This window comes from Tetrao urogallus (assembly GCF_951394365.1).
Source record: "Tetrao urogallus genome assembly, chromosome: 2".
Classification (NCBI taxonomy): domain Eukaryota; kingdom Metazoa; phylum Chordata; class Aves; order Galliformes; family Phasianidae; genus Tetrao; species Tetrao urogallus.
The window spans coordinates 44,653,604-44,677,461 of record NC_136814.1 but is presented as its reverse complement, the minus strand read 5'-3'; the positions used below and the strand labels follow the sequence as shown (position 1 = coordinate 44,677,461).

The 23,858-nt window shown below is 37.7% G+C and overlaps 1 protein-coding gene across 1 annotated transcript; it reads right to left on the bottom strand.

Annotated features, from left to right (window-relative positions):
• Positions 1-257: 257 nt before the first annotated feature.
• On the bottom strand, positions 258-20,944 carry LOC306958540 (plasminogen-like; the record flags this gene model as incomplete). Its single annotated transcript, XM_079550083.1, has 19 exons — positions 258-419; positions 630-775; positions 1,636-1,742; positions 2,828-2,968; positions 3,346-3,420; positions 3,713-3,833; positions 4,996-5,089; positions 5,741-5,889; positions 6,808-6,974; positions 7,679-7,844; positions 7,985-8,115; positions 8,708-8,870; positions 9,828-9,946; positions 10,053-10,173; positions 10,717-10,856; positions 11,599-11,713; positions 15,973-16,079; positions 17,596-17,731; positions 20,896-20,944. The coding sequence occupies 19 exons, from the start codon at positions 20,942-20,944 to the stop codon at positions 258-260; spliced, it is 2,409 nt and encodes an 802-aa protein (XP_079406209.1).
• Positions 20,945-23,858: the final 2,914 nt, after the last annotated feature.

Sequence of the window (23,858 nt, the reverse complement as noted above, 5' to 3'; positions counted from 1 at the left end):
TGATGTTGGAATTTTTGACAAGTATTTCAAAGGTGTGTTGGTCTATTGTCAAACATAGCAAACCATGGAATGTATAGAAAGAGGGTGATGCAGTCAGATGGGTTTTATGGCAATAAACATTACCTTAAAGCAATTTTAAATGGATGATCATATTTATTTTGCTTTTTAGGAATGATTGTAGCTTTAATATTGCACTTGTAATCTGGTATTTCTAATGTGCATACTGCTTTCCAGGAGAGGGCAGTCCATACCCAGGATCAGTTGTTTTCCATTACGCTCTTAATCCAAGGAATATAATTAGAAACTCGAACATAAACTCCGGGTTTCATGGGTTGAGCACAGCCAAGGCCCCAAGAGGTGACTCCGTGTTGGACAAATCTATCTTGGTCCAGACAAACTAGAGGTCCTCCACTGTCTCCCTAAATAGAGTGAGAAAAAGCAAAATGAGAGCTCAAGATGTGAAGAGTGGTGTTCTCCCAAGAGGCACAGAAATGAAACTGCCTCTTGAATGAGAGATCATATGTTACCAGAAAGCACTAGAGCTTTGGCCAGAGAGGAGTTTTCTAATGCATGCTGTTTTCTAATGCATGCTCTTATAACCAATGCTGATGCTCACAGCCCTTTCTTACCTGGCAGGTATCTGTGCCTCCATGAATATTTCCAGCACAGAGCTCATGTTTTTTGACTCTCCCATTCAAAAATTCAGGGCGGTTGCATATTTTATTCTCAATTACAGGGAAGCCAGTTTCCTTTAAGTAGCCTTCACCAGGAGTTCCTTTGCAAGTAAACAAAGTAAATTATAATAAAAAACCCAGTGTGTTAAATTACAAAGATAAATTAGCATCTTCATAAAATAAATGTCAGGATAGGAATAAGCAGTAAACAAACATACTTTCTATGCATACTCAGTAAGCATTATCAGTATTATCACAGTGCTTATCACCTTTTAGCACCCATCAAAACACACAATGCATTGATTGCCCTTACTGTTCTCGCACTGAATAGATATGGGTCCAGTACCCATACTGTATGTGGGAGTTGTGGGAGTCATTCCCAAACCATTTTATTTCTCTGGGTCTGAGAATACCTCTCTATGTAAGAAAGGAGGAAGGAAATAGGCAGTTGAAAATGTCACGATGGACAGAAGCAAGGAGGCGGAAAAGTTATGATGCTCTTCTCAGCCAAGACAAAGTGGGAGGTTTGAAGATGGGAGCACTTTCATATTCAAATGAGATCTTCTGAACCAGTCTGATTGTGAGAAAAATCATTTGAGAAAACGAGTAAACTCACATCACGTATTAAGAAAATTGTGTAAGTCTGGAAAAAATTTCCTTCTGACTGTGTAAAAGCCTACTCGGGGGAAAAGCAGAGTGGACTGAGAAATAAAAGCAAGTATGTGCTTAGGTCTGATTCCTCTCTTTTTGTATTGGTTTTGCGTGTTCCAGTGCCTGTCACTCTGAGAGGTTTTAAAGAATCTAAATCAGAAGGAAGTGTTAGAAAGAAAGGCAGCACCTTACAAACTAGATGAAAAATGCATGCATGCAAGTTTTTTGGGGGGTGTTTGTGGCATAGAGTGAGTATACTTTGGAGCGGTATATATTTATATCCAAAAACGGAGTGTTAATTCTGTCTCACCTTTTGTATCTCCCCAGCCTGTAACATAGCACTCCTCTCTTCCTCCTAACACAGCATTTTCTTTCGGCAAGCAAACAGGGATTACCTGATCAGTGATGATTGCTGGGCTGAAAGAAACAAACAAAAGACTCACACAAGGTCAGTCATTATATCACTTATCCATGATACCACCTTAATATTTCTAAGAGGATTTTATACAGTCAGCCTTTTTTTCCTTGAAATTCTGAGCTTCAGGTAATGCTTTTTTTTCTGAAATTCAAAACCACTTATATTTTAGGTTCTAATCCCACAGAACACGGTACACAAAAGGAAAAGATCTGAAATGGAGAATGGTTTAAAAGGAAATAATATTAAAAATACTAAAGTAAATCCAAAAGAAAGTGTTCACATATGGTTAAAGCATAGACAACAAAGCCTACCTTACTCTGCCTGCACCCAGTCTCATTATTTATAGGTTACTTTCAAACTGGATACTCTTAGCGTAAAGCAGAACCTCAGTCAGTCTGACTTACTTCTGTATGCAGATTCTTAGATAGGTTCAATTAATAAGCCACTTTAATTGTGCTGTGTTTTGGATTTTCATTGCAGCCAGAGAAAGAAAAGCACAAGCAGGTGTTCATATCTGCTTGTGGCTATATAGATGTATTCCTATCAATTGCATAGCATGTTGGAGTTTCAGACCAATGGAAACAGATGGAAGAAGTGCTAACCTGGATATTGCATCAAAAATGTGTACTGCTTGCCTGCTAGTGCAGGACAACCTGCTGGAAGAACTCTCCCAACTCTATCATGGAGAAAGTATGGGGTCACAGTATGCTGCCACTGTAGCTTTCAATCTCGCTACATTACCAAGATTGAAATGTATAGGGAAAGTTACGGAGTGAAAGCTTTTTTAGGCACAACCTCCTCCTGCTCTGCTGCCTCCACCATACTTCACAGCAGCTGGCTCTGAGTGCACTGCTAGCATAGGTCACCATCTAGCCCTCCTCCCTCTCCAAAGCAGCATTTTCCCTTTCTAAAGCCCTGCAAATGAATCGCCCTAGCTTCCACTAGAGTTTCTGCAGAAAGGGAAGAGAGAGTCACAGTATGCATATAAACACACACTTCCATAGCACCAGCAAACAACCACTGCTTAGTTAAAAAGCAGGCAAACCAAAATTTTCCTGTCAGAATGCTTCAGGTGAAAGGATACCTCCTCAGTTTTAGTAGAGCAATGTCCGCCCTGTGAGGCTCCTTGAACAGTTTCTCAACATCTCTTTTCTGCACTGATGTTTCTAATGCTCTTTCTTCGTGTAATCCAAGGTATACTTTATACGAAGATGGCCGTGATGACCTATTGAAAATGATTGCACACAGTGAGCACATTAACACATGTCCAGGACATAGGCCACTTATGATAATGTTGGGCACCTACTTCTTCAAAATCAGAAAAGAAAGCCAGCTTTGGAGTAAGCTTGTTTTTGTAATTCCTTATCATGGCATGTGAAATCAAAGCTTGCTATGTGCATTAGCTGGTGATAGTTCTACTCAGCACTCTTTGGTTTTCAGTCAGAACTGCTTTAATGAATGATGAATAGTTTTGGCTCAATTCTTGACTGTGCAAACTGAGTCAAGAGACAACTCAGGTTGATTATTGGGCCGGTTTTATTTCTCCTGTTATTTTCTATCTCGTGTAAGAAAATGCTGTTGCAGTCTGTGACAAATACTTACTTTTCTAAGCAGTGAGTAGCAGTAAGAACCCACTGTGGGTCTATCAGTGTTCCCCCACAGAAATGCAAGCCATAACTGTAATAGAGCAGACAGGCATGAAAAAAAAACATGGGTTTAAGGTGGTGAAAGCAGCTGTAGATCGCTGTAGTTCATCAGGTAATCCTTCCAATTCCTTTTATAACAAAAATAACTAGTTTTTTTTTTTTCCTTGATCAGTATTTTACTACTTAGAGGCATTTACCCTTCTACTATTTTTAAATACATAAGTCAGTTATCTTTAGAGCGTTATAACCACATACATACAGCATTCTGCGAGATGCTAAGCTTTCTTGATTGTAAAGCCTCATGCAATGGGGAGTGGCTATACCTTGTCCGGAGACTGATTTGCCAGGGCCAGGAGTGTGGATGTGAAATACAGCCAGCAACAATCCTTTGAGCACATAGCTTTGGTCTGGTCTTGGCTTTTCCACATTCATACTGAGTGGGAGCTACAGAATAAGAAAAAAGAATCAAGATGAGGAACTTTAGAGTATTTGCTATACATTCTCTATGCACTCAGAAAACTAAAAGGTTAAACTCTTACATTTTTCTATTCAGCTCATGGGTTCTAGTAAATTATACACTATACATCATCTATGTTTTGTTAGATTTGTCTTCTTCTGGGACATTTAAAATGCCTGGTAATTTTTTTTTTTTTTTTTTTTTTTTTGCACATCTTCCTGGTTCTCAGCAAATTACAATTGAATAGAAGTACAATGAGGTAGAAAAAAGAAAAAGGAATGGAACAAGAAGGCAACAGAATTAAATCCTCCCAACGTGTTTAAATTCTTACAGATGACAGAAGTGCAGAAGTTGCACTGCCAACTGTATTCAAACTAAATATAGTGATAAAGCACATGAAATTCAGTCACTGTCTCTGTGGAACAACACTTTGTCTGCTCTTATCCCATGCTCTTTTAAGCATTTCAGATGACTCTGCACTATTCCAGAAGGGTAGATTTTGGTTAGCCATGGAAAGATGACCTAACAAGAATGCATTTAGATTTGTTGTCAGCAAAAGTAACTAACTACCGAAGCTAAAAGCAAAAGCCATGTTTCCTCTGCTCTTTAACTAAGCAGACTGGAAAGTTATTCTAAAAAGAAATTGGAATTTCAAGATGAAGTCAGTGATTTTGTGTAAATGCTATTTTCCCTTAAGAGTCCCAGCCCAAGACTTTCCACACAGTAGTATTTTTACAATTCTGGTTTGTATGTACTATAAAATAGCTTTCTTATTCTTGTTTGTTCTATATTTGGATTCTGATCAGAGGTATATAAACATAGAAGCATGTTTTCCAATCAGCTGTGCCACATGACCAAGCAGGGTAATTTCTTCAGGACCAGCCCTACTTTGAAATATCTGGCAAAACCTCCATGAGCTTCTGTGGAATCCAGGTAAATCCACTGAAGTGTTTGAGGATTCCAAGCAATAACCATTGGTCTTAAGAATTCAGGCCCTGGTGTTGAGCATTACTTTACCACAGCCTTAATTTCCTATCTAAAGCTACTGCACTGTCTTAGAGTAGTCTTTCAGATTAATCACTCAGTGTTGTCCAGTAGTCATAAAAGGTGATAAGAAAGGGAGATGCTAGTCTTAAAAGAAATAATTACGGCACTTGGGAATGTCACAGTACTCCCAGGCTTTTCTTGGGTCAGTTGTGTAGCACCAAGGTCCATTCACATCTCCATCAGGGTTCCTGCAATACTGTAAAGAATAATGAAGATATTAGCTATTAGCAAGAGGACAAAAAACTTATTGATTTTGTCCTAGAATGGTGATTTCTGGAGGACTACAGTGCCTATTTCCACCCCCACTGCAGTTGGTAGGAGCTATAACATCAGCTCTCAGGTCTTTTCACATCCACCCTGTTTGATGACTGTAAGGCAAGCAGGAATTGTATAAGCTGCTCTTGCACAACTTGGTGATGTCTACGAGTCCCAGGACAGGAATGCAGTCTTCATCTTCACGCAGGGTGCCTAGTTAGCTGAATTTCTGTTTAGGGTTCCCTGGCCATGCTGTCTGATCTTCATTCAGAGCAGACACATCACACAATTGCATGCACTCATATGGAGGAATGTGAGTTTAGTCACTGTCATCTGAAAGTGAGTCCCACCATTTGCCTGTGTGTTCACTGATCACCCTATATAGCAAGCAAGACCACTTGGCTCTGCAGCAGGATCTCACTTCTACAGGCTTAGCACAATTCTGATCTTTCAGAGCATCTTCATCCTCTCTGTCCTGCCCAGAACTAAACGACAGATATTTTTCTAATTAGCTTCCCTACTCTGAATTATAACCACAAAAAAAAGACAGGAAAACTCAATGACAGGAAGTATTAAATGAATAACAGCTTACATTTTTTTCCAGGCCTGATTTTGGGTGAGTCCTTGGAGTGAAGTAGTCATGTTTATGTGGTGTCTGAGAACTCCACTCTTGACAAGTCCGGCCCCTTGCAGTTCTTGCTACTGTGCCACGATAATCTATACCATTTGAATGAATGCAATCTGTGAAGAATGAGGAAAAGAAAAAAATTGTTAGCTGTCAGCAATTGGGTCATGCCAACACTTAATGATGGTGAAGCAGAAATAAATTTGAGGAAATGCTATTTGAACTTACGTATCTTCCTTAATGTATATACATTATATAAGAAAGAAGGAAAGAAGGACAACGTAGTATCAATGATAACTAGCAATCACATTTTGATTTGCTTGCATTTGCAAAATTTTCTTCATTACTATTATAGACTTAGGTCAAAGAAGCTTAGATTCACTTGACACTTTTTGACTTCAAGAGCCAGGACCACAAAGACCATGCAGTCATAAAATCTTTTCTTTATGGACATTAATGTCTACCCATCATGTTTTTCAATATGTAAATAGGTTGTAATGCACATTCAGGCAAAACTATTAATTATCAGACTGAAGAAAGTGACAGAACAAAAAATGAAAGCTGCAGCATTCTAAACATCTACTAGACAATGAAGTTGCATCTGAACTGAATTCAAAAAGCCAGCTGTCCTCTGGTGGTAAATGGAACTCAGAAAATGTGAATGCATGGCATGTGAAAAGACATTTTCAGAACATTTGCCAGCAAAATGCATTCGCTTCTATATTTGCTGTCATTGTTAATAGCACTCCCACCAGAGTGTGGTTACTATCAGTCATTTTTTTTCCTTGTGCTTCCAGTATTGCCAGATGTAATAGATTAAAAAAAAAATCCTATATTAATCTAAAATCAAATACAGAAACTATTGTATAATGTTCTATAGGAAAGTTCAGAAAATTACGAGAGTGGATAAGGTATTATGTTAAATTCTGAGATTGTTTAGGATTCTGTCTTTCATCATTAAATTCTATGATTTTTACGTATAAAACATCTTTCTTGTTACAAGTGTTCCTGGGGAAAGCACAACGTCTTCTCACCAGGATTTGGTTCCAGAGTTGTCTGAGGAGGTTTTGGTAGGGTCATCTGTACATTGTCATTACATCTCTTCAGGTTGCAATACTCCCATCTCACACTCGGGTCAGTGGTGTAGCACCATGGGCGGCTATCAGCATCTGGGTTTCTGCAATAGTTCTGCCTCAGGTCCCTACAAATGCAAACATATTGTATGCCTATCTGTGCCACAGGCTTGAGAAAAACTTGAAAGAACATTTTAGAAAGCAGGACTGGTACAAGGATAATGTACAATGTCTGACAGAAATCCTATTTTCAGTGTAAAGAAATCAAGGAACATTTACAGAAAATTTAATTTTGAAAGGTATTATTCGCTGTTTAAGGCATATAGTATTAATGCTGTTTACAAATCCTGATAAGTAAATGCACATTTTAGTATATATCAAACCCTTTTAATTTTTCAAAAAAAAATTTAACAGGTTTTTTGAATAAATAAATAACAAAAATTAGAATAAGAAAATGACTCATCTTCTCTACAAAGCTCTACTGAATGGCAGGCTGGGAGCCTAAGACTTAAAATTGTGAAGAATCTCATGTACAGAAACAGTTCATCTCAGTATAAGAGAAAGTTTATGAAAACTCTTAATTTCTTTAAAAGTAATGTAGAAACACAATTAATTGGCATTCTAAAGCATAATAGTGATAAGTGGGGTTCATTTCAAGATGGGATTAATTGAAATACTTCCAGATTTAGAAAAAGAAAGGAAAAAAAGGGACTTTTAACAAGTATATCCCCTTCCCAACTTCAAATCATTGTTGTGTAAAGGTGCTGCAAATAAAAATGAGTTCATGAGTGATCATTCTTGAATGAAATACAGAAATAAGAAATGCACATACGCATTTGGGAAGTGTTCTGAAGTTTTATTGTGACGATGTGGTGACATTGAGTTCCAGGCTTGACATTTCTTCCCTGTGATAGTGAAAGAAGCTGTACCACGATAACTCACACCATTGCCTTGGTAGCACTCCTCAGTTACTTGAGCTTGCTCAGGCTGATCAACAGCTGTAGTGAATAGTAGAAACCTGTTAGCATTACACAGAGTGGCAGAGCAATAATACAACTGAGCAGTCACCTCAAGTTTCTTGCAACCAAACACAATGACACAGCACTTCCATACTGCAGATATCTCCTGTTGTTCTTACCAGGGTTGTCTGGCTCTTTCCCATCACAGGAAGGGATGGTGCAATATTCCCATCGAGCAGTTGCATTTGTGGTGTAACACCATGGCATCTTCTCACCATCAGGGTTTCTACAATAGTTTTCCTCTAAATTCCTGAAACAGAGAAGTTGTCTGAGAAAAGCCTCTCATGGAAACCTGATAATGGTTACGAACAAGGAGGGAATGTGTCTTGCTTCCTAGTTCACTGTTGCATTTACAGGTGAGTAACTGCTGCTGTCATTTACTGGTTCATTTACTAGATGAATAATTGCAATGCACCTGTGTTTTGGATGTGCTAAATTAGATGTCTGCTAGATGGACATACGACTTCATGCAGTACTTTGAGGCAGAGAGCAGGAAAGCAGAAACACAAGGTAAAATAATCCAGCCACAGGCAAATATCATAGTAATAATTTTCTCATTCTACTTTGCTTCACCTGAGCAACGATACAGAAGGATGAACTGAAGAGGGAAAAAGGTAACTAAGCAGAGCATGAAAGTCAAAAGAGGAGACGCTCATACCTAAGAAAAACAAAGTGAATAAAAAGAGGATAAACGTGTGAAAAATCAACTGAAAAAATGCAATCCCACAGGTAACGAACTCTGGTGTAACACAGGGACTTTGCACAACAGCTGAAGAAAAATGAAGTGATTCTGCGCCTTGGTACTTCTCATGGATACTGAATAGAGGAGAGGTTACACTTACTTGCAGGGATAGTTTTCAGGAGTGCGAGCATGTCTGTGAGGAAACTGAGCACTCCAGTGCTGGCAGGTATTCCCTGATTCAGTAACAGATATCTTGCCTCGATAGTCTTCTCCTCTTCCTGACAAGCACTGACGCCCTGGTGCAGATACAGGTGGGGGTGTTGCTGTTGCAGAAAGAGGAACTGAAATTATATGTGGCCTTCTAAAAATATAAGAAAAACAACAACAACAAAGGCATCAAAGCACTTAAGAGCTTTAGAGTGAGGTAGGAATTTTAGCTTACAGGTAAGGTTTATAGATCAAAATGTTTGGAAAGCCCAAAACGTGGAGAAAACTTCTGTTCTCTTTTCCATTTTAACTTTCAGACTCCCAGAAGGGAGTTTGTATCTGCCCCTTTACAGCAGCCAGAAACAGCACAACCAGTACTAGCAGCCCCATCAGATCACAGCTAAAAAGTGAGCAAACAACACTTGTGAAGAAAACTGGGGTGAATGTGGCAGGCATGTCAGTGATAGATACAGGTTTAGGTGCAAACCAAAAGATGTGTACACAACCTAGTGAGAGTTAGGGACAGCAAGGATGAGGTCTGGTGAGAAGACCCAGGGGAAAAGTATTGTGGCAAGAACAGGCCCTCAAAGGAGAAGGAAATTGAACTGGAAGAGCAAAAATCCCCCTAAAAACAACAAAATTTTTTTCAGAATGAATGAAAATGTCATCAAAAGGGGAATACAGAAGGAGTACCAGAATCACTGAAAAATATTGTTCTGGAGAAACACATGGAGGAAGAGAGATGTGCTCCAGGAAAAAAAAACATTAGAAATACCGATGACAGACAATTCTAGTCTCAAAAGAGCCATTAGAGGCTCATTTCAGGGTTATTCCTTTCCTTCCTTTCCTTCCTTTCCTTCCTTTCCTTCCATTCCTTCCTCTCCTTCATTTCTTTCCTTTCCTTCCTTTCCTTCTTTTCCTTCCTTTCCTTCCTTCCTATGAGATAAAAGTCAAAATCTTGTATTCTTTCTTTTATTTTGGAGGCTTAATCTACCTGTTCTAGTTCTTTGCACTACTCTGAATAAAAGATGTCTTCATGTCTTTATGTCTAGAAGCCTGGAAGTCAAACTCACTGCAACGAGGAATGTCACAAAATTCCCAGCGTTTATTCGGGTTGGTAGTGAAACACCAGGGCCGAGGTTCACCATCAGGGTTACGACAATAATTCATCTTCAGATCTTTCTCTGGAAAACTGAGCAGGAGAAATAGATTTTAAACAAGTCACTAATGGCTGGCTGTGACAATTAGCCTGTCTGTGATAAAGTGGCCTAGGGTTACCATGGTGTTAAACAACTCACTTTTCAGGGAGGTATCCATGAGAGTGAGGTTGCTGGGAGTCCCAGCGTTGGCACTCAAGCCCAGATGCTGTTGTTGCAACTACTCCATGATAGTTTTCTCCACTGCAGTGCATGCACTCCACTGTAGGAACAAGTTTAGAATGAAGACAAGAGACAGAGATTTCATGCGGAACTTGTCTGTAAACACTCACACTCATCTCACTTGAAGTTCAAGAGTCTAATCAGAACACAAGGCTGAAAGACAATCATTTTTGTCAAAGTTTCTTTTTGTTGATGACTTGAACTAATTGGTTATAGTATTCTATCAAAATATATATGCTATAGAATATAGTTTCTAAAAGAGATGAATTTAAACTGCTGATCTATAATTGAAAATCTGTTGCTCCTATCGACTTTTGCACTAGCAACCATCATTTGGTTCAATTCTAGGATTATGATCTGAGAATACATTGTCATTCTTTTCTCTAGGGAAATTGCTCTTGTGTAGCTGACTTGGTAGACGTATTTCTAGTCAGTGTAAAAAAATCTCTTTGGAAAGTTCCAGGCTGAACTAACCTCAAGTTTGGAACAAATCTGAAATGAAAATAAAAATATCTGTATAACTACTCATTTTTGAACTTTGAATCTTCTAAACAAGGGAAACAAATTATGTATGTATCCTCACCTTCACATTCTGGGATGTTACAGTAATCAAATCTAGTATTAGGATCTGTTGTGTAACACCAGGGTCCTTTTTCATCATTATCAGGATTTCTGCAGTAATTTTCCTCCAGCCCTGCCTCAGGGTATTTTTCAGGTGTGTAACTGGAACAGAAGTAAAGATTAGAGAATAAGGGAAATGTCACAGTTGTTCAGTTGAGGACTCTAGAAGTGAAATCTCTCTGAGGACCATTTTGAAGATTTCATTCATCAGAAGTCTCGTAATTGCTACTGAGTACCGTAAGTCAAGGGTTAGAAGTGTCAGAGCAGCAGACTTCAAGAAATTTGTTGTTTTTATGGCCAGTCATGTATTTAATACTAACATTTACTCTAGATTCAGTTTCCAATAATTTTCATTCAGCCAGGTACTTTCATTCACTCAAGTGTGAGAGTTCTCTGTGAGCAGAATGCTATGCTATGTCGATAGCAGGTTGCAAAGTAAACCCGATTGAGTGTTTTTCTTTAAATACAATAAATACTGTTCTGTTTACTGTCTACAGATTCACTGATAGAGTGATGTTGTCTGTCTCATTGGCTTCATATTATACTTTTCAGACAAGAGAAGATACTCTTGTCCTGAGACTGATGAAAAATTGTTTCAACAGAACCAACTGCTTCCCTTTCCAGCATTCTGCTCACGTAAGGATCAAAAAAGTTAAACACAAGTGCCAAGACTGAAAAGTCCCTTTGATTATGCAGCTCCACTTATAATTCAGACTAAAGAAGGAGAAGTGTAAGAAATTATTTTATATTAAGAATTTAATGAATTGCTCATAAGACTACTCAGCACATACAAACGGTTTAGCAGAATTTCAGAAAAACATGAGCACATATGTAAAGTCCATACTTAGGTTTATGGGGTGCAGTATCAGCCCACTTCTGGCATTCCACACCCTTCTGAGTTTTGGTTTCTGTTCCTCTGTAATCGCTTCCTCTACCTTCCTTGCATTCTAGAAGATAAACTGAAATTATACATGCTTGATTAATTGGTATCATCACATATCCTTTGGAATTTAGCATATAAAAATATTTTTTCTTTAAAGTTAATTGTGTCATGAATGAGATTTAATTAAATCATGATAGTATGCTGAAACAACGACTCTGCAAGATAAAGAAAAGTTGTAATGGTTGAAATGTCATATTATACACGCTTTTCTACTCTTGGTTTTTGAAACTTAGTAGTCCCTTCGTGGAATAAAATGAAATGAAATGAAATGAAATGAAATAAAATGAAATGAAATGAAATAAAATAAAATAAAATAAAATAAAACAAAATAAAATAAAATGAAGGGAAAAGGAAAAGAAGGAGAAGGAAAAGGGAAAGGGGAAGAGGAAGAGGCAGAGGGAGAAGGGAGGGGAGAAGGTAGGACAGGATATGGTTCAGCAGCAATACTGGTTTGAAGTATTCCTGACTATCCACAGCATCTTATTTTCCCAAGGATTCATCACATTGCCTTCGCAGCTGCAATAGTGCAACTGTTGGCATAGATATGATGTGAAAAAGACCTAACGTGAAAGAAAACTTTCCAAAAAGTCTCATATTCTATATCAAAAATATAGCCTCAGTGAGGCTATAGGAAAAAAATGCAAAACAGTGAGTGAGGAATATCAGGCATCCATAGCCAAAGAAAACTGGCAAAACTTCAAACTGACATGCATTTGTCCTAACACAGATTAGTACACTATTTTTCCAAACAGTACTCTTTGTGGGACCCCTCATTGCAAAGGGAATGTATCAAAAAATACATCACAATAAGTATCTGTTTCAAGTCTGGCCTATAGTGCCAACTCAAGCAGTCTCAAGCTGCGTTCACCATCTCTAAACTGAGAATCACATCCACTTTGTTCACTTCTCAGACAGTAACAGTTAAATGTTAAAATCTATTCATAACCCCCCTCAAATCCAAACTCAATGACCAATGTATTACCAAATCTTTCTTAGTGTTATTACCTTTTGTATTTATTAGCAGATGAAAAAATGATTTTTGTTAGTCCCTGATCTGGTCAGTAGGCTTTTTTTTCTTAAAAATTCTGGATTGAATTGACACAATAACCTAAGTTCATTTTTTTCAATAACTTCAGCACTCTTTTCTCTCCTCCATTCAACATTTTTTAATGCACATGGTGTAGTTCATCAACCAGTTCCTTTCTTCTAGCAGAAATAAAGCAATCTCTCTTTTAGGTTGTGACCTGGTTTGTCTCAGTGTCTTTATGCAATGTCCAAACATGATATTTTTGGAGACCCAGTTATGCATCAGATTTTTTCAGCATCTCTTATAGCAAAGGTGATGTATGAGCACAAGATTAACATAAATCTGCAAGAATAATGTCAACTTACACAAATCTACCTTGACAAAAATGAAAAGAATGAATACATGAATCTGAAAATAGATCCATATATGTGCTGGTGGGTATTTTAGAACTGGATTTATGGGTCTTACCTTCCTTTTGATAAGCATACTTGGACAAGTTTTCTCTAAAAGCTTTAACAGGAATCCCTCAAAGAGTTTTGCAATAAATTAACATTAAAAAACCCAAAAACTGAATCAGTTAAATTTTTGATTTTTTCTGATTTTTCTGGTTTGTATAAATATTTGACCGTTTCATTGTCCCTTTGTGTTAACTATTTACAAACTGGAATGCAGAGAGCAAATTGCAAAAGCTGGTTTTAATTCTTATAGCTTTTTCAATAACCCAGATAATTTTAACTTTCTGTATTATACTATATGCCATAGGAAAAATAATTCTGAAAGCTGTAAATTTTGTACCAAATGCCATACTTTTCTTTGAAAACAATAGTAAAGACCAATTGGGTCTCATATAGCAACTGCTTCCACTCAAAAAAAAAACCAAACCAAACCAACCAAACAAACAAACAAAAAAAAAACAACAAAAAAAAAGTGAAAAAATTCAGGTTTCATCAATATAGCAGTGCAAAAACAAAAAACAGTTGGACATGTGATAGGAATTTCTTTGAAATGCAGCAGCTCCTAGGAACAGTGATATGATCCATCTAGGTGAAAGCTACATTTTGCTTTGTTTCTGTCACAGTATATTAAAATTATACTGTCATTAGAATGAGAATGTATGGGAACTGTTGAGTCACAGCCTGCACCACTGATTGAGCACCTGGGGAAAGGACCTGGTCAGCCCTGAGAGCACAGGTGAAGGCAATTCAGTTGTGTGATCGGAAGAGCACCTCTCTCAGACTTCATCTAAGGACTGACTGCCACTCCTTGGTGGGGCTTTCTCCTGTGAACCTGGAATCTTTTGATATGGGTGAGCAATCTTCTTCCTGTCATTTATAGCACCTTTCTATCATGTTGGTCTTTCTGTCGTTGCACCTCTTGTACTGCCTTTCCTATTGTATTGATCTGCACAATTGCTATAGGGACCATAATTATTTAAAACACTCTGTAATAAAGGGCTATGCAACTATTTGGCACAATTGCTCTCAGCTACTTTTATGTGTTAGCTAAGACCTCAAAGTTATCCAAGATTATATCCAAAATGATAGCAGCTCTGGGAGTGAAACAGTAAAAACTGAAGTACTGATTGGCATGAAAGTCAGAAGAAAAAATCCTTCATCTTCTCAAGGGTTATACGAGTAAGAAAGATTGTATAAGTGAAAAGGATTATATAAGGAAGAAAATCTACAAGAACTGTGAAAAACATTAGGTTGAAATTATAACTCAGAGGTATTGGTCCAGTTCCCTATTCAGGTTCTGAGCTGGATGGGGCTTCCAAGAGCTTTGTCCATCAGTATCTGTAAGGGTGGGTGCTCCATAGCCTTTCTTGTTAGTGTGGTTCAGTGCTTACCCATCCTTCTTTGAAAGATTCTTTTCCTTACATCCTCCATAATGTCTGAACAAAATCTTATTTGGATGCTTAGTTGTGATTCAGCTAAAGCTAATAAATAAGTACGTAAGATCTTGTGTGTGCTAATTGCATAATACTAGCATATCTTTCAAGGCTTTGCAGGTCAACAGAGGAGTAAGGATGTAGAAAGGTGCCTTTTCAATTTCTAAATATTCTCTTAAAAGTGTCTTAATGTTTAAAAAAATTAGAAAAAAAATTAGAAATCATCAAATGGTGAGATGGAATGTTCACAAAGTCATTTAACAGAGAGCTTTACTACTTCTGTTGAAAGGTTTATTGTATTGTTATATTAAAAGGATTATCTTGTGTGTCTGAATAATCAGTAAGGAGATCTTTTCTCCTTCGTGTGTTATTAAGTCAGAGAATGATACAATGAATCTTCCACTGCATTAAAAGCAAAATAATTTCCTTCTTCCATCTATGTAACAAGAGCTCAGTGATTATGGAAGTTGAAAGTAGCTTTTAAATCCAATCATTTCTCTGCATGTAGCATAAAGTGATGAATATTAAAAAAAAAAAAAAAAAAAAAAAAAAAAAAAAAGGATAATTGCCATTTCTTAAAGACTCACTATTTGCTGAATAGAATAGGAAATCAGATATACTTTTCTCAAAAAGACTTCATTCATGGCAAAACTGACTGGAAACAACACATATGCAAAAAGGGAATCCAAAGTACTGCCACACCAACTACTTATATCATAAAAACATTAGGATAAAAAGCTTCACGAAATTAATTAAATGTGCAAACATCATTTAAAATACACAAATATGAGCAAAAGCACCCATTTATAACTGGAAAGTGGTTAACACTCTAATTCTAACAATGCATGAAACTAAGAAAAAACTGATTTGACTGCCCCCCAGGGTAAGAAGTAAATCTTGTTTAGAGATATATGCAAAATCTTTGCTTGTTTTCATCAGTTTTCCACTGGATAAGTGCCTATCTCAGGATCCATAGTCTGTACAAGTAGCTTTTCCTACTACTCCCAGCAGAAACAAAGAAGATGCAGCCATAGGTTACTGGCTGGTTTAAAAGGAGAGGTAGATTAGGGACACTTAAGCACCTTCTTTACTCCCAGCACTATCTGTGCTCTCAGAGCAATAGTTTTTTGAGCCTTGTGGATGCCCAGAATTTAGGGAGCAGGAAAGATGCTGGAGCACTAATCTGGGAAAAAAAGCTGGAACTGCATTTCCAGCAATGTGGCAGAAACCAGATATCAGAGAAGGGCTGTTCTAATCACATTGCATGACCCAGTGATGACGTGGTCCCAGTTACAACAGTGTTATGGTAGTCTTTCTCAAAAGAATATCTTGGTGAAATGATATCAGTGTGTAAACGTACTTCTTTTTTCATAAAGAACTGCGTTTGTTCTTCTGAATAGCACTGCTGTTTTGGTGTTCTCAGCCAATGTTATACACTGTTGGTCTTTACTGGTGAATAAGAAGGCCCTGTTAAAATTAAGAGGAGAGAGCAAGGTAAGAAACAGTAGATGAATATATGCATTATTTTCCTGAAGACTGTTTCTAGCATTAAGTTATCACTGTGAAAGTGCTGTGCTTTGGCAAGGTTTAAGATTCAGCAGTGCTTTGCAGCGCCCCAAGTGTTCCATCTCCCAGTTTCAGTGCTGACATTAACTCTTAAGCCTTCATCTCAAAGTTAGGTTGAAAGTGAGCCATACGAGGAGACTATGACACGGGTTAAAAAAGGAGCATTTATAATGTGCCAGAGACACCAGAGAATATGTTGAAGAGGGTACATGCAAAAATGTTACTGATCGTGCAAGAAGCAGGGTATTTTACAGTATTCAACAGTTATCAAGGAACAGATAAAATTCAACAAGCCAGCATCATAAATTACTTCTTGATAACTGTCTTAAGTCACCATTACTTGAGGCAATGTAAGCACATTGGATAGCAAGCTCATCTGTCTTTTTAGCAAGGGCCTAGGATGGAAGTCTGAAAAATGAGAGCAGGTAGCATAACCTTTACAGCGGTATTTAAGGAAAACTCTTGGTAGGCTAAGTAATTTCTGTTGTTGACTTTTCTGATTCAACAAAGAGCAGTAGCAACATAGCATTGAGCAGGCAGGTCTGCACCAGTGCATTCCTGCCTTAAATAAAGGCCTGACAGGGAATCAAGTGCTGGAATGAGCCCTGCAGTTCCTCAGCATTCTGAGTTCAGAAAGGTATCCTGCAGAAGCAATAGATCCAGGGCTCGTGATCTCCCTGCCTCATACAAGAGAGCAGCCTCTCACTGCAGTCACTGTTCTCATTCCAGTTGTCTGCTTTATGGCTGAGATTTCAAGGAGCTTCTGAGGCTTAGATGTGGAAGGCTTGGAAGCCTGAAGCTCAGAGTATTAGGCTCTTCTTAGACAGCATCAGCCACTGGTGATCAGCCAGTGGTATAAACTGATTAACACCCTTAATGGTTCATGTTTCCTGTTCCTCAGTGTCTTAAATGCAAGTGCAGAGGGAGTGCTTGGGTGGAAATAGGGCACAGGTTTAAATGGCTGTCCTTTTCTCAAGGTAAATAGAAGATACACAAGTCTGAATTCTAGTAAAATTCAGAATAATTAACATGTCTGCAGGATAATAGGTAAGGCATAGGCATGTAATTATTGCTGTTCTAAATTTTCAAGAATTACTTATGAGTCTTTATTGTGAAAAGTGTCCTGATAAAACCATGTCACCTTGTTTCTCTGTGTGCCAAACTGTGCATCAAAAGATATTGTTTTCCAATGAAAATCCAATATAGTTTTCTTATTTTTTCTACTTCTGCTTGTCTTCATCTATGTCTCTCAGGCACTGACTTTCTATGTCTCTGTAGTTTTTCCAAGAGACTGCAGAAGCATATATTCCTAAGAAATCCCTCTAATGTCCAGTCAATAAATAAGGTTGACTTCTCCATGATCTGTATATCTATATACATCTGAAATACATATACAAGAAACAGCAGCAGAAATTACCTGCAAGAAAATTTAGTTTCAGTTTCACATTGCTCTGCACATTCTTCTTTACTACTTGTCTTATAAGTTTGCTTCTTTGAGTTAAGCAGCCAAGCTCCCTCTGTCCTCACATAGCTGTCTAGTATGCTTCCTTGCACTAAAAGGAAAAAGAGAGGAAGAGGTAAGAATGTGAATGCTGACATAGTTAATATCAAATTTTCATATTAAATCCTTCGACACATCATTTAATTACAGTAATAAATCAGTAGCTACAGAAATATTTTCTTGTCTGGTCTGTTAAATGGTAGTGTCACTAAAAAACCCAGGGCAAGCAGGGTTTGACTTGAACAGTGCTTTGGTGATTCTGAAAGGCATTGCAAATGTCGCAGACCTGGTGCATAAGGTGATGGGAATAAAGAAAAAAAGAAAGTGACGTGCTTTCTGTGACAGAACTTTTTTTTTTTTTTTTTTCCATAGTTTGGAGAAAGTGGAGGAATGAAACCCAGGAAATATATGAAACAACTGTTGATTGCTGATACCTATCCACAAAAAAAAGAAAACCATTTCAGTTTTATCAGTTACATTGTAGATGGCTTTTTTTTTTTTCCAAATGTTCTTGTGAGAAGCCCATTCTCTATCACTGTTGTTTTCACTGTGGGCATTGTCAGTTAATCTGGACTTGACATCTGCTTAATAATCAAGGTAGCAGATGTTTTTCTTTATTGCAGTGAACTGACACTAGAGAATGAACTGATAAATAACCTTAGTCATATAGCCCCTGAGCTACGGTTGCATGTGACATATATGCGATGTTAAAAAATATGCCTACGTTAACCAAGAAATATTTAAAAAAGAAAAAAATAAATATGCTGAAGTACAATCCTCTTGAATCCTCTCATTTGGTGCTTTTTTTTTTTTTTCCTCCTCTTACAGCAATGTTATTTCTGAATGCTTAAATACTGATCACAGAACCATGACTTTCATGATTTCTGGCAGCAGTGTCAGAGTGTTGCAAGAGTCCTGTGATTATTGCAGTTTCTTTATCCAACGAGCCTATGACTTTATTATAAACTGATTTGGCTTTGGGATTTGTCCATTCTCCTCAATTTCAACCTCAAACAGGCAAGTGACTCGTGGTTTTTGCAACACATCCTAGCCCTGCTCTGCGTGCTGTTTTGTGTTCTGATTTATGTGATTGCTGAATTAAAGGCAGACAGGGTGTGAATCATGCATACCTCAGCTTCCTGCTCTTGTGTGCAAACATGCTGAAGTGAAGGTCTTTCTTCATCTTCTTGGACTCATTTTTTTTTCTGAGCCATTGCCCAGTGGCAGCAGAAAGAAGGCAGTTTGATTTTGCTCTAGCCTACAGCCTCTGAGTAGGGAACTTCCCAGGGCTTCAATTATTTTTTTTAAACTGAGGAAATGTCTTTTAGGCAACTATTTCTCCCTTTTCTGAGCAAAACTTCTATAGTGTGGAACAGACTCGCGTACCTCTTGGTACAGCTAAATGTCTTCACCTGAGTACTAGTTCAGGCTGCAGTTGACTAGCAAACCTAGGGAACCTGCTGTAGCAGGGGGTTGGACTAGATGATCTCCAGAGATCACTTGCAACACCTGTGACTCTCTGATTGTCCTTTATGATCATTTTATGTCTACAATGGATAGCTGATAAATTGGAACCAAGAGCCAGACTATACTTAGAATCATTGAATGACCTAAGTTGGAATAGACCTTAAAAACCATCTAGCTCTGACAAACAACTTCCTCTCATACCACTGCAAACTCAGAAAGGTTACTGAATGTCTTTTTTTTCCTGCATGTGTGCTACTGAAGATACTGGCTTTAAAGGTTGACTAACATTATGCATTAAAGGAAAGCATGATTAAAAGTAAAATGAAGTTAAAGCGGAAAATGATACAATAAAATTCATGTGTCAGGCTCGCTTACTATCCTAGATGTTTCAAACCAACAATGACATTAAGATGTAGCCAATTGCGAAAGAAAAATCTAACTGGGTTTAAAATAGTCATACGTTGCAACGCTCAAGAAATTCAAGAATTCCAACTATGCTTCTCTGCAACATTAATTCTGCCATGTTTGGACATCTTGACAATTATTAATTATAATTAATTATTATAAAAATGTAATTATTAATTGTAATTATGGTGTTATTTTAAAAAATATTGATTGGGTCATGACTTTCTGTTATAATTACATGGCCATATATAATGCTTTAAGAAAGCAATAGGGTGCACGCAATCAGAATAGAAATGTGATACATTTTCTTGCTACCCTTTTTCCAGTGTCTGCAGAATTTTTCATTGTTAAAAAGATGTATTACTGCCTTTTTCAGAAATGCAAATATTTACAGCAAATTGAAGGATTTGCAAGCAAAAGCAGAGTATTGCAGACAGAAGTCCAAGTGCTATTTTTTTCCTCCTTCATATACATTCCTAATTAATTGAGAGGTCTCTTTGATCTGAGTGAGGCTGTTCTACAAAAACATAGCTTAGAAATCAGAATTTAAATGAATGTTCATTATTAGCAAATTCTTGATATTATTTAATGTTAGGTTGGGGCTTGTCTATAGTATTTCTAGTTGCTAAAATCAACGAATATATTTTTCTGTGACCTATTGCATATTTTCCATTCACGTAAGAAAAATGTTACTGTTTTTTATTGTTCCTTTCTCTTTGGCACATACTGGCATACTTGGGAGTATATTCTAGTTGCATTTATTGCACACTGTGTAGTTATAGATAATACCTGAAATAAGATAGGGCACAAATCACATCATTGATTGAAGCGCTCTATCACATAGAATGAAAACTTTCCTGTTAAGACCGTGGCAGTGAAAAATATTGAAACTGCAGTACGTGAAGGAACTTTCCTCCATCTCACTTTATTTTTGTGTGTGATTCTACTTGTAGTATACTTAACAAAGAACCAAAATATATATCATAATACTTATCAATTACAGAGGGGAAAAAAAAAAACAACCAATGATCTTAGGATAAAAAGCCGGCTGAAACCAGAGATACTCGTGTCTTTTTAGCAGCCTACTTGTTTAACGTGTCCCCATTTCTGGCCATTTGGCATATTGGCAAGTGCTGGCCATTTGGGTAGCCATGCAGAAACCAAGGCTAATGTTTTTCTAGTGTCTGCAGCAAACACTATAACTCTAACTTTGTTCTCCAGCAACTCTTGCCCATTGTCCATGTAATTGGTGATGTGGATTTGGTGACCCACTTGCACAACATGAAGCTTTCAAGTGTTTGGCCCCTATCTCACCCACACAAGCAGAAGAGAAAAGACTCTTACCTGAGCTGAGCAAGAAAAGAAGGAGCAAAGTGGCTTTGCTAATTCCCATTTTGGCCCACCTGGCGGGCGCTGGAAGTTGTCTGTCAGTGCACAAAGTTTTTATCGACTTGCACTGGGTTGAAGAAGCATCAAACAAACAGTGCAGGTAGATTAAGTTAATGATTCTCCCATGCTGATCCCCCTTTGCCACGGAGTGGCACAATGTTCAAACAACCTTGAATTGGATATATTACCAAATCAGATTCAGTCATTTGTATTGGATGCTGGGAAATGTGAAGGCACTCTCTCCCATTTTGTGGGGCATGTTTTTGTTCTTAAGTTGTTAGGTCTCTCTTTGCTAGAGAATAAACAAGAACACTATTGCTGGAAAGCATAGGAAATTATTTGTCCAGGCAGAATTTTTCTTTCTCCCAGTACTAGAGTCTCAATGCCAATTTTAGCCATTCACACTTGTACTGATGCATGAAGACCACCTTCCATTTAATCTCAGGAAAAGCACTCTTATCAGATCCAAATAATCTTATCAGATTCAGTTAGCTCTGAAAGATAGTTTAATTTTACTTTAGGATTTTCTTTTCTTTTTCTTTCTTTTCTTCGTTGTTAATTTAAGAGTAAGAGTTCATCTTGGTTCAGTGGTGGATGTTATTACTTTTTGTTTAAGATCTGTGAATAGCCATTTTTCTTTCCCAGACATTTAACCTCATAGTGTATGCTTAAACTCATCCTGTGAGGTTGCCAGACTTTGTTCATCTATATATTATCCTGATTTCAACATCAGCCCCACTCTGCATTCCCCAGGTGGCCTTTGCCTTGGAAAAGTTGCACTGCAGCACCATTTCATGGTTTCTCGTGCATGTCAGGTCACTGGTGGAGCTTCAAAACAGCTTAAATCAAATATGCTAGTGACTTGCCTGAGGCAGGGAGGAGTTGAATGCTGGATGAGGAAAACAGGCTTGAATGGACCGTCCTGGGTCATGAAGTTCAGACTTCTGCAACTGAAGGCAAAAAGTTCATAGAATTATGAGCTCCGTCTAAAAACCAGTTAGGCTATCTATGACCTTGTCTCACCTAATCTAAGTCAAAACTGCATTGTACTGAGGTCTTGGGATAAGGCTCGAGTGAAGAAGTAAAAAAGGACTCTAAGGTACAGTTCTCCTCTCAGTCTCATTGTCATAAATCTGCTTAAAACACATCTAGTTCACTGCAGCTGCTCCTGAGAAAATAAAACTTGGATTTACATTCCTTTCAAATACGATAATCCAAGTTTGTGGAAATATAATCTCTCTCAACAGATTTGATCATGGAAAATTGATCGCGGAGCTACTGCCAGCAGTCAATTCTGGTATAAGAGTGAGTTCTCAACATGAAAATGTCAAAATGGGAGAAGTGTTTCATCTCCCAGAATGATGCTCCTCGCTGCTGTTTTGTAACAACGCTATGACCTCTCATGGCATTGCGTTTAAAATGCGCTCTTGTGAACTGTTGATTCATCTGTCTACTTCTGTCTTCCCCCTTTTTCTCTCTTTTTCTCATAAGATCCATACGTCCTCTAAATCTTTTCCCAGTTTTGATTCTGTAGTGTTTGTTCTCGCTTATTTGACCTCTGTGAGGCCCACAGAGGTGGGCCTTGTGTGGAAGTTTATCAGATCTCATTTCAGAGTCAGGGTACTTTTGTTAGCATAGTGGTTAAAATGTAAACAATGGTAGAAGGCTTTTTAAATAGAAGTTGACCCTTGAAATTGGGTTTACTGTAAGCTCAGAAAATCCCCTAGAAATGAATTTGCAAACACTGTCAGAACATGGGTTACAATGTATTAAATTCAGATGGACCTAGTGTTCCTAAATATCAGAATAAGGAAGAGACAGAAAACAGCCATTTAGATGTCAATTGCTTGAGGAAGGATCAAAGGGAAGATTCAATTTTTTGAAGGGAAATTCTCAAAAGGCAACTGTAAGGAAGGAAACATCTGTTAGACTAGGGTGAGGGTGAGCTAAAGCTCTTATTTGAGCTCCGGAGAGTAATAGTGTGTCATAGACACATGGCCAGTTGGGACATAGAGGAAGATATTCTTTGTTTTCATAGGAAAGCAGAACATAATTGAGAGATTATTATATAACATAATTGAGAGATTATCAGAGGCATTGCCCTGAGTAACAGAGCCAAAGAGCATTTTGTGCAACAAACTCAGAGGATGACATAGATGGTTTCTAAAGGCAGAAACTGCCAGGAGCAGGAAGAGAAGTTCTTCAGGAAAGAAGGAGGCAGCCACATTAAAAGCAAATTCCATCCTTGCTCTAGACATACACACAAACACAGAGTGCAGAATCCATTGTGGATGAGCTCATCTCCATCACTTCTGCTTAAGCTTTGTTTGCTGTTACTGGGAGTCCTTGGATGAGGGTTAGGACTGATTGAAAATGAAATGTGTAAGAGAAAAAGAAGGAAAAACCATGAGTATAATTGGGAAAATTTGGTAATGTGAAGAAACAGATTTTGCACTTAACCCAACAATTGCTCAAGCTCCTCCAAATACCCCTGCAAATATCTACCGTTTGTAAAGTTTACTTTTGGTATTTCTCTATGGACTTACACATTTATATTGTGTCATTATATTATACACTGGTTCCTGAAGTAGTGTGTCGTTTACTGATGGTTTCAATGTCTGAGAACCAGTGATAAAATTAGCTGTTTAGAAATGTCATTGAAACAGGATGAGCATTTATAACTACTTGCTTCATAAGAATCTTATACTCTGTACCTGTGAAGATCTGAAGTCACTTACTGAAGTTTAGATGTATTATCTAGCAATACCTGATGTTCTGCTAAACCACAGCTACATTCCAGTGCCTAAAACTAGCAATAATATCTCTTTATAAATAGTCTGTTATGGTTCCATTTTAATATACATTGTGCAAATGATAAAGGATTTTGTATACTTCTATCATATAAAAGAGACCAAAAC